General features: G+C 46.2%; 1 protein-coding gene across 2 annotated transcripts in view; it reads left to right on the forward strand.

Annotated features, from left to right (window-relative positions):
* Window positions 1-13313, forward strand: part of LOC119657913 (neuronal acetylcholine receptor subunit alpha-7) — a 641515-nt gene that overhangs the window by 608623 nt on the left and 19579 nt on the right. For both annotated transcript variants that reach the window (XM_038065097.1, XM_038065099.1), the window contains 3 exons: window positions 1748-1857; window positions 1946-2088; window positions 2497-2613. In XM_038065097.1, coding sequence (XP_037921025.1) covers window positions 1748-1857; window positions 1946-2088; window positions 2497-2613 — 370 coding nt within the window. The remainder of the gene's footprint in view (window positions 1-1747; window positions 1858-1945; window positions 2089-2496; window positions 2614-13313) is intronic.

Below are 13313 nucleotides of genomic sequence, written 5' to 3' on the forward strand. Positions count from 1 at the left end.
ATTAACCCCTCTGCATCTGCACATACAGATGCAGGCAAGGAGAACAATATTCAGGATGGCCGGTAGTATCACTGAGGCGGGGAGCTGCCTAAGTCGAAGGATGATTGATATCCTTTCTAGGCGGTATCCCGAATTACTGATACCGAGGGACAACATGACAACGAGGTTTCACTTTGATAAGAAGTTTGAAACACGTTGGAGTAACAAGGCAAACTGGGAGAGCGTGGCTGCGACATACGGCTTAAAACAGCAACTGATTACTTGGTACACTGACGGATCCCTCACAGCAGAGGGAGCGGGTGCCGGTGTTATCGGTCCAAGGAAAATGTACTTTGAGCCAATGGGCAGGTACACTAGCATATTCCAGGCGGAAATATACGCCATAGACAAATGTGCCTCCTTTAATCTGCAAAGGAACTACAGGGGCAGAACATAGCTATTCTCACCGATAGCCAAGCAGCGATCAAGGCACTTAGGTCCAACCAGGTGAACTCTAAACTGGTGTGGGAATGCCTTGAGAGACTGAATACACTCGGCTCGTCCAACAAGATCTGGTTACTTGGGGTTCCAAGCCATGCTGGGTTGGAAGGCAACGAGGCAGCGGACGAACTAGCCAAGAGCCGGGGAATCGGAAACGGTTTCATGGCTATGAATCTAAGAAATGAAGAAAAACGGTTGAGGGAACTATACTGGGCGGGCCTACCAGGGATGGAGCAGTCCAGGGTGCTTATTGGGGGATACGAACCCATGCGTACAAAGGATTGCTTAAACCTCACCAAGATGAACCTCCGAATCATAGTGGGAATTCTCACTGGTCATTGTCGGCTGAACTATCACCTAGGGAAGCTAGGGATATCTAAAGACACTGCCTGCAGGTTTTGTGAGGAGGAGGACGAAACCTCTATACACGTCCTGAGGCAGTGTCCGGCACTTGTGCAAAGTAGGTCGAGACATCTGGGAGAATACTTAATACCAGATGCAAAGCTGAAACATCTGGAAGTAGGGAACATACTAAAGTTCCTAACGGTTACAGGCCTACTTGAGATACTATGATCAATAGGTGCACTATAACCAGTAAAAGGGGCACAATAGTTCTTCAAGGACGCGGTGCGACTTTCCCTTAACAGAATAATAATAATAACCCCTGTTACCATTCAGCCCTCGACACGGTAGTCACCCTTTGGCTTGGGGTTTTGATTACCGCTTGGCTTCAGGTGTCACCTCCCGTTTCTCCCTTATTGAGCTCCCTCACCACGATAAGGTAGGTAATCGTCGAGGGAGAGGATCAACGTATGTTTGGGGCCCACTCGGAAGAAAGGACGCTTGTCTTCTGCGCCTGCAAAAGCGGTAGTCACTACAGGCTCTTAAAATGCATCTTTATTACTAGAGAATTTGTATCCTTTTGGCATAGAAATGGTTGGGATTCCCATTGCTTTCGGTAATACCTGCAAAGAAATGGCAATTGGGATGAAGACTTGCGAACTTAACTTTTGGAATGTCGTATCTGTTGGTATCCGCTAACTCGATTTCACCCTCACTCTACATATTATTACGATTTCCTCTCCAAAAACCATAGCATTAAAACACTTGCCTACAGAAGAATGAAAGCACACTTTTGCAAGAATAAATCTCCATCATTCACTCACAACTTATCCTCTTTTCCATTTCATGAAAACATTCTCCTTTTTCCTACTTATCGAATACATTTAATGAATTTCCAAAAGTAATTAATTCCTAATACTTTCAGGAACTTATTTTAATTGCATAATGTTTATGGTGGCTTCATCGGTTGTGTCAACTATTCTCATTCTGAATTACCATCATCGTAATCCGGACACGCATGAGATGTCCGAATGGGTAAGCCATAATCCTTTTCATAATATGCTTTCAGCCCTGAAAGTATTTCAAGTGGAATTCCAGTAATCCACAATTAATCCTCTTTCAGATTCGTGTTGTATTTCTTTATTGGTTGCCATGTATACTTCGTATGAGCCGCCCCGGCCAGGAATCATATGAATGTCCTCCACCTCCCAGCAGTTCGTCAGCGGAGAAGAAACAACAAATGCAAAATGTTGAATTAAAAGAAAGGTGAGTTGATTGGATGATCCAGGTAATAATTCATGATATATTAGAGGAATTAAAAACAGATAAATTTTCATTTCCTCGGTTGTGGTGGCAGGACTTGATCATTTTCACGGAAAAGCCATTCGAAGTAGAATCAGAGGAACAGTGCCAAAGTCATTCTCAGTGAAAGCTTCCAGATCCCTAGCACCACATATGAAATTTTCAGTTTAATTTTGAATAATGAAAAAGGGAATTTTCGCCTCTGCTTAGCAGCCCCAAATAGAAACTCCCATAAATCGTAGCGTAGTCATCTATCATCCTGTCTAGCGGTGGTGGCTTCACTACTACCGCTCTAGATGCACTCGCTCCGTTGCACTTCTCACGCTCGCTACCCACTCATATATTTACTATTTTTTTATCCTATCATTCCAGGTCCTCGAAGTCACTCCTCGCAAACGTCCTAGACATAGACGATGATTTTCGGTGTAATCATCGTTGCACCAGCGCCACCCTCCCACACCAACCGTCGTATTATCGCACAGTTTACAGGTAATAAATTTTAACCTTTCAACCCCAACTAAATGTTACTTAAACTCCTTTGCTGGATTCACTCCTAACGTGGTCCCATTTCACCAGAGGAAAAAGCTAAAATTACAATTGGATTCGTTCTCCTTGAAAATAGGAAGTATTATCTGCGTTTAGGGGTGCACACTTGAATTAAACACTATCCAAATGTACACATGCTTATATACGTTTGTATGTTTGGAAGCTGATATAAATGGTTTGTCAGGTTGATGGGAATTTAAGGGTTCGTTTAAAAGTCTACGTAGCAAGAAATTGCTTTCGGATTGTTCAGGATGCTACAATGGATGCTAAGGCGCATTAGGCACCTAACCTGGCAAACAGGCACTGGACTGGACCGTACATAGATCTCAACAAAAGTTATCCTAGAATTGTAATCTGAACCCTTCAGAGCACATGACAATGCATTGAATTGAGGAACATTGAGGAAAGGAATATGATATTGTCTATAGTAAAGATCCAGGAGACAAGAGGCGACTAGTGGACCCCGCGGTTGACTAATTTGAACCAATTTTGACTAATTTTAACCCTGGGAAAGCAATATACAACAAAGGCTATGTTGTACACCTGTATATGCAGCTTGCTGGTCCAAAAGCCAGAGATAGAAAAAATATCGGTCAAAGCCCGGCCGAAGTAGGATAATTTCATCACCTAAATCATACCTGATCGCAGCTCATTTTGAAGGGGGTTGACAAGAACATTAACCATGTCCTACAGATTAACGTGTGGCCGTGAAAATCACCTCTAACAGAGACACTTATCAATAAAGGCGTTTGCTGAATTTTTGCTGCCAACCATTCACTTCACCTGGTAATTCTCAAATTGGTAACCCCGAGTTCCAGAGGAGTATTGCCAGGTTCAAGGTAAACGTAAAAATGGTGGCAATGAGAATACAGACACAAGAATGCTGCGACCACGGTCTACTGGGTCCCAAGATCTCCGGACTTCAAAGCAGTGGAGGCAAGCCAGGACCCAGAACAGCATAATATCACCAAACTCCGCGACGCAAGTAGCGACAGTGACATATAGCAGTATGTACAACCGCATACGTGAACAAATAAATAAGCCAGTTGTATTGCAGCCAGGAAACAAAAACAAGGCAGCTCGTTTGGTTAATTGCATCTAATATTACTTCACCACTGTCAGTTGACCGACAGGTTGCAGCTGCATCTTCAGAAGGCCTTTGTCCAGAGTGTCCTTGTTTACAAGCTGCCGAAAAACTTCTTATTGTGAAGTAATGCTAGATGCAATCGACCCACAATCTTGAGTAACCTTTTCTGACTGTTCAGAACAGCCTGACCATCCACCTCAACTAAAACTATTAATTCCAACAATCTAGCTCGACCGTGTTCTATTCTAATCGCCGTGTTAACTTGACTAGCACGAGTCAAATAAGACTCCGCAGCTTTGGGCACCCGTTCCGAATCTCTAGCCATTCGTCTCCTTACGCCTTCCTTGATGGAGCTCCTCATTGGTAATCTTGTCGAATGTCGAACTTGGCCCCCATGGGCTTCCTAACTTCTTCCTTCTTAACTGTAGAAAACACATTTCCCTCCCCCTGTGTATAATCTGCAACAAATGTCTAGAAGAATCCTACTCTCTCCTTCTCTGGAAAGAGGCTTCTACTATCCGTATCCTCAAGATCGGAGACCCTGCTCTTGCTGTGAACTTCCACTCCATCTCTCTTCTCTCCTCTTACTCCAAAATCCTAGAACGATACGTCAACGACTGGTTGACTGCGCACTTCGGTCACCTCATTGTCATGGTTTTGTGAAAAATAGATCTATGGCTTCAAACCTTCTGGTCTTCATCAACTTCGTTGCTAAATGCTTTAATTCGCGGCAGGAAGTACATGCCATTTTTTACTGATTTCTCCAAAGCCTTTGATACCGTTGACGGTAATATTCTCCTCTCTAGACTCTCATAACTAGCTTCCCTCCTTCAATCATCTCCTGCCTTTCCTCCTATTTGTCATACCGTCCCTGCAAAGTTTCTTTTCATGGTTCTTTTCATGGACTGAACATAGATCTAAGCAACAATTATACCAGAATTGTGATTTGATCCTGCGATGAATTGAGGAACATTATGAAAAGAATATTGCGTAAAGGTCCAAGCGACAAGAAACCGCAAGGGGGGGTTGACTAAATTTAACCCCTAGGAAGCAATATAAAACCAAGGTAATAAGTTAAATTGACTCTACACGCCTATTATTCCACCACGTTGTATATAAGGCATCCTGGTTCTAAGCCTAAGTAAGGTACCAAGTTTTAAGCCGATCTACCCAACAATATCCTTTGGAACATCTTGCTGGTTGCTGGCAGAATTTCACTACGACGACTTCCTTGCTATCGATTGTCGGGACTACCAAGCAAGCGAGCAATACTGTCATGGACACGTTCACCACGATTCGCTTCTTCCTTTGTCGCGATAGCGTCTCGGTAGGCTCGAAGGCTAACATCCCTTCTGCTCCTTGATCTTCCTGATGATTACGTCATGGACACGTTCACCACGGTTCGCTTCTTCCTTTGTCGCGATAGCGTCTCGGTAGGCTCGAAGGCTAACGTCCCTCCTGCTCCTTGATCTTCCTGATGATTACGCTTTCTGCACTGCCTGGTTTCTTCAAGGTGACCCGTTGTTTCCTCGATGTTCCGAGCTGATGGCTTAACTAGGGGTGCTAATTTGTGGATTGCACGTTTTAGGATACCTGACCACCGTAATGTACCTTGATGATTCTCCCCAGAGACCATTTCATAATGGGAATGCTATCTTGCTTGATGATCACGATTGTGTCTTCTTGGATATTTTCTGTCATCGTTTTCCAGTTATTGCCCTGCTGAAGTCCCGTCAAATATTCTTGATACCGGCGTTTCTAAAATGCTTCCTCAATGCGCGACACCAGTTTCTATCTTGTACATATTAAGGTCCCCTTTTGTTATCCTCGCATGTGGACCGAGTTTGCTTTCAATGGCTCGTCGATGAGAAAATGTCCTGGTGTTAAGGCAGGCAGATCATTGGGGTCCATGGATGGGGGTGTGAGTGACCTTAAATTTAGAATTGCTTCGACTTCTACACTCAAAGTGCATAGTTCCTCATAGGTTAATCAGGCTGGCCCAATTTTTTTTGCCGAAGCAAATGTTTTGCTCTTCTGTGCGTCTTGAGAAAATATTGTTGACATTAGTGCGCTCAATTGCCGATTCGCTTCTGCAAAATGGGTGGTATTATCGCAGTAAAGGTTCTGACAATGTCCATGTCGTCGAACAAACCGTTTAAGTGCCTCAAAAAAAAGCATCAGTAGACAAGTCGCTAACTACTTCAAGATGAACCGCCTTTGTCAAGCAGAATACTGCCAGATAGTTTTTTTGTCGACGACTTCTTATAGAGTGAATGGTTATTGTTTGCAACCACCCTTGAACATGTCGGGGTGCTACTTGGAGGTTCAATTTTTTGAATTAGAATATTGAATCTTGTTAACGAAACTGGCCTCATCTTGCTGCGAAATCACCAGATAAACGATTCGATTATCCCTTGTCTTCTCGTGCATTTCACTGCTGTCATAAACAAGTGAACTGAAGTGGTCTATGTTTGTCGATTCTGGATTCTAGTTTGTCTTCTCATTTTTCCTCAGCCTTTGTCCCGTTCACAAGCGAGGTCGACTCGTCGTGATCGGTTTCGCCATTTGGTTCTATCAAATGCAATCCCGAGGCTTTTAAATCCCCATCCAGCATATCATGCCACCATTATTTCGGCCGGTTTTGGTCACTTACCATCGACTTCGATATTAAGGCCAATCTTGGCGAGCAAATTCTCGTTATCCAAACATGTCACGCCAATAGTCCAACGCAACATTTTCGTCTCCATTACCACAAGACGCCGGTCAACACTCAGAACCATAGAGAGCGACAGAACGAACGGATGTCCTGTGTGACAGTGTCCATAGCAAGAACAAAGACGAGTGGAAAGAGGGTGCTTCCTTGAAGAATACCAACAGAGGCAAGAAGCGGTTTTGATACATCCGCCACACTTCCAACTTCACTTTTCGGATCGTGGTAGAGTATTGGACCTAGCGCACGAGTTCTTTTAGCATTAAGTGTTGCCGTAGAGCAGTTCTTGACAAATCCGGCTTGATCCACGGTTATTTCAACAATTTCAACGAATGCGGTTGTCAAGAATACGTTCAAAAATCTTCATGGTATGAGGAAGTAACCGAATCGGACGGTAATTTGAACATTCTGTTGGGGTAGGTAGGTAGGTATCAGTGGCCGCTCCGAGGAGCCCAATTAGTGCATTGGTGCGCCGTTTTGATGCCACAAACTCCTAAGACCGTGACTGTTGTTATAGGAACAGGGAAGCAGACTCCAGCTGGCTCAGATCTTCAGAGAAAGTGCATGAGGGTTTCCCTTCCTTCTCCGCAGCTTCGGCAATGCGAGTTGTAGGGTAAGCCGAGCGTAGCGGCATGGTCCCCTATAGGCCAGTGCTCCGTGCAGACCGCCGTAATCTTGAATGCATTTGCACGCGTCTGGCACAGGAGCTCTCGTGATCGTTATAAGCGTGCCAAATTCTCCTTGATTTGGCACAGCTTGTAAGCCTTCGCCATCTCAGGCCCGCGGCTGCTGGGTAGTGCGAGTAGACTCGGCCCCCGACAGCCGCCAGTGGAACACCGACTGTATTTCCCGAGGGACTGCCAAGAGCAGAGCCTTGCCTGGCCAATCCGTCAGCCCGCTTATTCCCCTCTATGTTCCTATGCCCGGGAACCCAGAGGAGAGTGATCTTGAGCGTGCCGCCCAGATGGTTGAGCGTGTCTCTGCACTGCCCCACCAACCGGGATGATGTCGTCGTTGAGTACAAGGCCTTGATAGCCGCTTGGCTGTCGGTCAGAATGGCTATGTTACGCTTGGAGCTCGAATCACGCTACAGCCATCGACAGACTTCCAATATCGCCAGTACTTCCGCCTGGAATACACTGATGAAACCTGGGAAACCATACGACTTGGATACACCGTGTGTATTCGAGAAAACCCCCGCGCCGACTCCATAGGCCATCTTTGATCCATCTATAAAGAATACCGTGTCATAGTCTTGCAACACGCCGCCGGTCTTCCACTTTGCCCTGGTTGGAAGGTCCACAGCAAAGTTTCTCGTGAAGTTCCGCTTGCGTGTGACATAGTCCGTGGGGGATGCCCAGATTTCTCGAGGTATTTCATCTAGAATGTTGCTGTGGCCGTAGGACTTCACTGCCCAGCATCCGGACTCACGTCACTGCACGCTGCAACATATTTGATGTAGAGGTCTAGGGGGAAGAGATGCAGGAGTACATTGAGAGCATCTGCCGGGCAGGACTGCAGAGCCCCCGTAGCACCTGCACACGCGGTTCTCTGAATGCTATTAAGCTTCGTTCTATTGTATTTCTTCTTCAAAGCCTGCCACCATACAATAGATCCGTACGTCAGGATCGGACGCACTACAGCGGTGTACATCCAGAGAACCATCCTCGGCCGGAGACCCCATTTCTTCGCAAAGGTTCTCTTACAGGCATAGAAGGCTATACAGGCCTTCTTAACCCTCAGTTCTATGTTCAACCTCCAATTTAGCTTAGGATCCAGGATTACACCCAGATACTTTACATTAGAGGAAAGACCCAATCTTTGTTCATTCAGCCGTGGTCTTGGTGGTGAATAGCATCAGTTGCGTTTTGGTTGGGTTTATGCTGAGTCCGCATCTTGCGGCCCACAGGCACACCTTTCGCAACGCTCCTTCCATGATGTCGCTCATAATGGACAGAAACATCCCTGATACTAATATCACCAATTCGTCGGCATACGTCACCACCTTCACGCCGCTGCTGTCCAATGTACGTAAAATTTTGTCCATTACTATTAACCAGAGCACCGGTGAGATAGCACCACCCTGGGGCGTGCCTCTGTTCACAGCTCTGATCAAGTGGTTACCTCCCAGATCGGACTGGATTATCCTGGTACTCAGCATGGATATAATCCAATGCGTAAGATACCCCTCCAATCCAATACCGGTCAAGGCTTCCTTGATGGCGTTGGTACTGACGTTGTTGAAAACTCCTTCTATATCCAAGAAGGCAGCAAAGGTATACTGCAGCGACCGCTCAACCGTGCCAATTACCTCGTAGAGGGCGGTTTCTGTGGATTTTCCTTTGAGGTAGGCATGCTCGGACTTAGAGAAAGGCGTTCTCTCCATAGTGAATGTCCAGGACGCGTTCTAGGGTCTTCAGCATGAAAGAGGTCAGGCTGATTGGCCGAAAGTCCTTCGCGGACTCATGACCTCGCCTGCCGGCTTTCGGTATGAAAACCACCCGTGCGCGCCTCCAGGACTGCGGTACGTATCCTAAAGTGATGCAGCTCCGGTAAATCTCAACAAGCCACGGCACAACCCTTTCCTGCTGCTTCTGTAGCATGACTGGCATTATGCCATCTGGGCCTGGAGATTTGTATGCGGAGAAGCTGTTTACAGCCCAGCCGATCCTATCCCCGGTAATTACCGATTTGATAGTCTCGCACAGCTGGGGTTGCCGCAAACCCTCCAAATGAGGTTCTGACTCACAGTCCTCCTCGCTGGAGGGAAAGTGCGTTTGCACCAGCAGCTCCAAGGTTTCACTAGAAGATTCCGTCCAGGAGCCCTCCGACTTTTTAAGGAAGGATGGACTCTTATGTTCCTTGGACAGAATCTTATTGAGCCTCGCGGATTCACTAGTGCTTTAAATGTTCTGACAATAGTCTAGCCAAGACCGCCTCTTGGCGGTCCTGATGGCCGACTTGTACTTCTTTAAGCAGTCCTTATATGGCTGCCAGTATTTTTGCCTGTAGCAGATGTTGAAGATTTCTCTGGTCAGCTTCCTGAGACTAGAGAGATCTTCGTTCCACCACGGTGGCAAGGTCTTTTTGCTGTACTTAGCAGGGCACGAGACTTTGAAGGCGGTATCAAAAGCCTTCTCCAGAGCCCCGACCTTTGACTCCAGTTCGTCTGTCGTGCCAATCCTACCAATTTGCGCACCGGAGAGTTTGTTCTTAATTACCTGACCAAACTTACTCCAGTCGATCCTCCGGCGGACTCTCAAGGGCTTAGGAACCTCTGCGGCGAGATCTAGACTGAAGAGTATCCAACTGTGGTCAGAGAAGGATCTCTGGTCAGACACTCTCCAGTCCTCCACCCTAAGAATCCCGTTGTCTATTATTAGGGTGATATCAAGAACCTCCTCCCAACCGTCACAGTTCTCCGAGCAGGGGAAATGAAAGGTTGGTGTACTGTCCCTGTTACACACCGATAGATTTGAAGTAATAATAAAATCAAAGAATGACTCACCTCTTTCGTTGATTTCGGAGCTGCCCCAAAGCGTATGCCTTGCATTTGCATCGCAGCCTATCAGCAGTTGGCTTTCTTTGCTGTTATGGTGTTCGTCAGATGTTGTAGTTCTTCTGGCGGAGCTGATCGGTCATGAGCCATGTACGCCGAGGAAACATACACGTTCTCTGCCCCCACCTGCTCCAGCTTGACCACAACTAGGTCACTGGAACTCAGGTCCGGGCACAGGAAAGCGTGCAGACTCTTCCTCGCAAGAATACATGCTCTAGGTCTATCCTGATCAGCGTCTCCTTTGCTGTGGAATAAATTAAAATATTTGCTTTGGACTACCTTTCTTTTTCCATATTGGAATGGTGGTACTTACTTGCCAGTTTTGTCGTAAAAATCTTTATAATGGACCGCTCAGGTGATAACAATCGCTTTCTTTGCATCCAAGTTGACATTCTTATAAATTTGCCAATTAGCGAGCGTTTTATCGTCCAGAAACTTGTGGTAGAAGCGTTTCTTCTCATGGACCTACATTTCAACATCTTCATTCCACACCCAAGTAGCTATGTTGATGTACCTCTTACCTGGCTTAGTGACCCCAAGGGTTGCAGAGGGCGTTCGTGGATTGTGTCTTTAATTTGGTTTCACGATTATTCCACATTCGTACTGGATGGTATTCGCGTAAGTGAGGACATTTCTCCGTCTTCTTCGTCTATTATTTCACCAATAAGGTCGCCTGCAAGCATGATATAATCAAAAGCAAGCACGTTGCACGTCTTTACATCAAGAAGTTGCCAGAAGGCATCTTTCTCGGCACCAGGTCGACCTGTCTTTGGTAAAAACGCGGTAAAAAAGTGAATAGTGCGATCAGCTACTGATACTAACAATATAATGATTTCTAAAATTATTTTAGGCGCTCCATGATGCTAGATTATGCTTCCAATTTCAAAAGATAGTCATATACTGAAAATAAGGAGAAATGTAGATATCCATACAAGGAAGCGCCTAGCATCAAGCAGTGATGTTCTCCTTTTAGTAATATTCTATTCACTCATCCGCTATCTTGGGAGGATGGATTTCACCGCATGGCATTGCCAGCAATGCGATTGTCGTCCCTCCATAATGCGTGACCAATCCACTGCCAATTCCGCCTTCCCATCACATCGCGCGTACCCCAGCCTGCTTTCTGTCGATCAAGCTTTCGAGATATTCTTCAATGGATTTCAAGATTATTTTAGCCAATATCTTTGCAAGGGCAAAGTGCACGCAATTGTGCCTCGAATTGTCACACTCAAAACGGTGCCCTTCTTTGGAATCCTCACGACTTTCCCCCTCTTCCACTCTTCAGGAAAGTCACGGACTCCCAAAGTGTCCTTACTAGTGCAAGCAGCAGGTCTGCAGTAACTACAGGTACAGCGATGAATAAATTTGCCAGAGGACCGTCAAGTCCAGCGGCTTTATCGGGATTTCGTGCGGTGTCGGAGTTCAAGCGCGTCACGCCCGCCATTGCTCGCAATGGTGAATAGAGCCTTCAACCCCTTCTGTACAACGATCCGTTTCCATGATTCCGTAATCAGCCAGATCTTATGACGCCCCTTCGGAACGTGGCGGAAGACCCCTGTAGCACCCGAGAAAAGAGCATTTTTAACTACACCTCAATGCTCGTCAATATTTCCAGACGGGTTACTCAGTATATCTGCCGTCCAATTAGGAAAATAGCTTTCCTGCTCTCGAGCGATAGCTGAATCACACAAGCAGTCGATGTTGAACTTAGGAGGTCGCAGCTCCCCAACCCAGAAGCCCAACTGATTTTATGGCAAATTCTATGCTCAAACAATTTGCCACCAATAAAGAGGCGGTGGAAGTTGCAGAACTCCACGAACCTCCTACTATTAGAATTACGGTCGCCGAGACCGTGTTTCCCGATCACACGTGCGAGCAAGATGCGGTCAGATCCCATCTTGGCATTCAGATCGCCCATCACGATGACAGTGTCACCTTTAGGAAACCTCTCCCGAACTACGTTTAATTGCACGTAGAAAGTATCCTTCTCCACTATATCGGAAGTCTCCGTTGTGATGCTTCTTAACCTGGACCAGATAATCTTGCAATTTGAAGTCTGTCAGAAACCCGCTCTCAGGTCAAGAGAGCGCGCCTTGCAGTAGCCGGGAGAAGCAACCCGAAACCGGATTCGCGTCTGCTACCACTTGGCTTTCCAGAGTACAAAAGTACATTGTCACGAGAAGGAGGGGTGCTTTCCAAAATTCCAACATTTTACTTTGCTTATATCCAGAATGTCCAGCTTATATCGTTCGAAATTCTGCTCAAGTTGGAGAAAGCGGGCATCCCCGGTGGGCTTTACTACCGTTTTCAAGGAGCGTGCGCACATTTCAAAAACCAATCATATTCCGTTTTCGATAGCCAAAGGTCGTAGCCGTGAGGTTAGTCCCTATCTGAGGCGTTGTTGACGTTTCGGTTGCAATAAAGTTTCAAAATTTGCAAGTTACTAACCCACAAGTTTCTATTCCATTTTGCCGCCTCTTACGACAAGCGAGGAAGATTTTAAGAGTATTCCTAAGCCCCAACTCACAGGACGAGATATCGCAGCTATATGCGACACCTACGAGTATAAGAGGGAAATGGATGCCGCAATAACCGCAGTCAACAGAGGACCTGGAGATGAAACATCAACAAATGATCTTCACAATCACCTGAAGAACGTTATCATGGATACGGCCACAAACATACTTGGCCCCAGCCGCAAAAGGAGTGGGAACGGCTGGTTTGACGATGAATGTAAGCTAGCAACGGAACGGAAGAATGCCGCATACCGAATAATGTTGCATTCTCAAAGAACGCGGGCACGCGCAGAGACTTATCACGAACTCCGTCGAGCGGAGAAGCGACTTCACAGACGGAAAAAGGAAGCCTGGGAGAACCAACAAGTCTGTGAACTAGAAAAGTACAGGGAGCAACCGCATCAGGCGCGGAAGTTTTACCAACAAGTCAGCAGGATGAAGCTTTATACACCTCGATGCTCATCCTGCCGAGATAAAGAGGGAAATCTGATTTCCGACAGAATGGGCATATTAGAGCGATGGGTTGAGTACTTTGATGAGCTACTGAACAACCAGAACATCGGCGAGTTGGAGGTCCCGCCAACTGAAGACGACGGACAAATACTGCCACCACCAAGTTTAGGAAAAACAGTCCGTGCAATTCATCGGCTTAAAAATCATAAGTCGCCAGGAGCCGATGGAATTACAGCCGAATTGGTTAAATATGGAGGCGACCAGTTACACCAAGTGGTTCATCAACTTGTGCTCAAGGTATGAGACAGCGAATCAATG

This window comes from Hermetia illucens, chromosome 5 (genome assembly GCF_905115235.1).
Source record: "Hermetia illucens chromosome 5, iHerIll2.2.curated.20191125, whole genome shotgun sequence".
In the NCBI taxonomy this organism is placed as follows: Eukaryota; Metazoa; Arthropoda; class Insecta; order Diptera; family Stratiomyidae; genus Hermetia; species Hermetia illucens.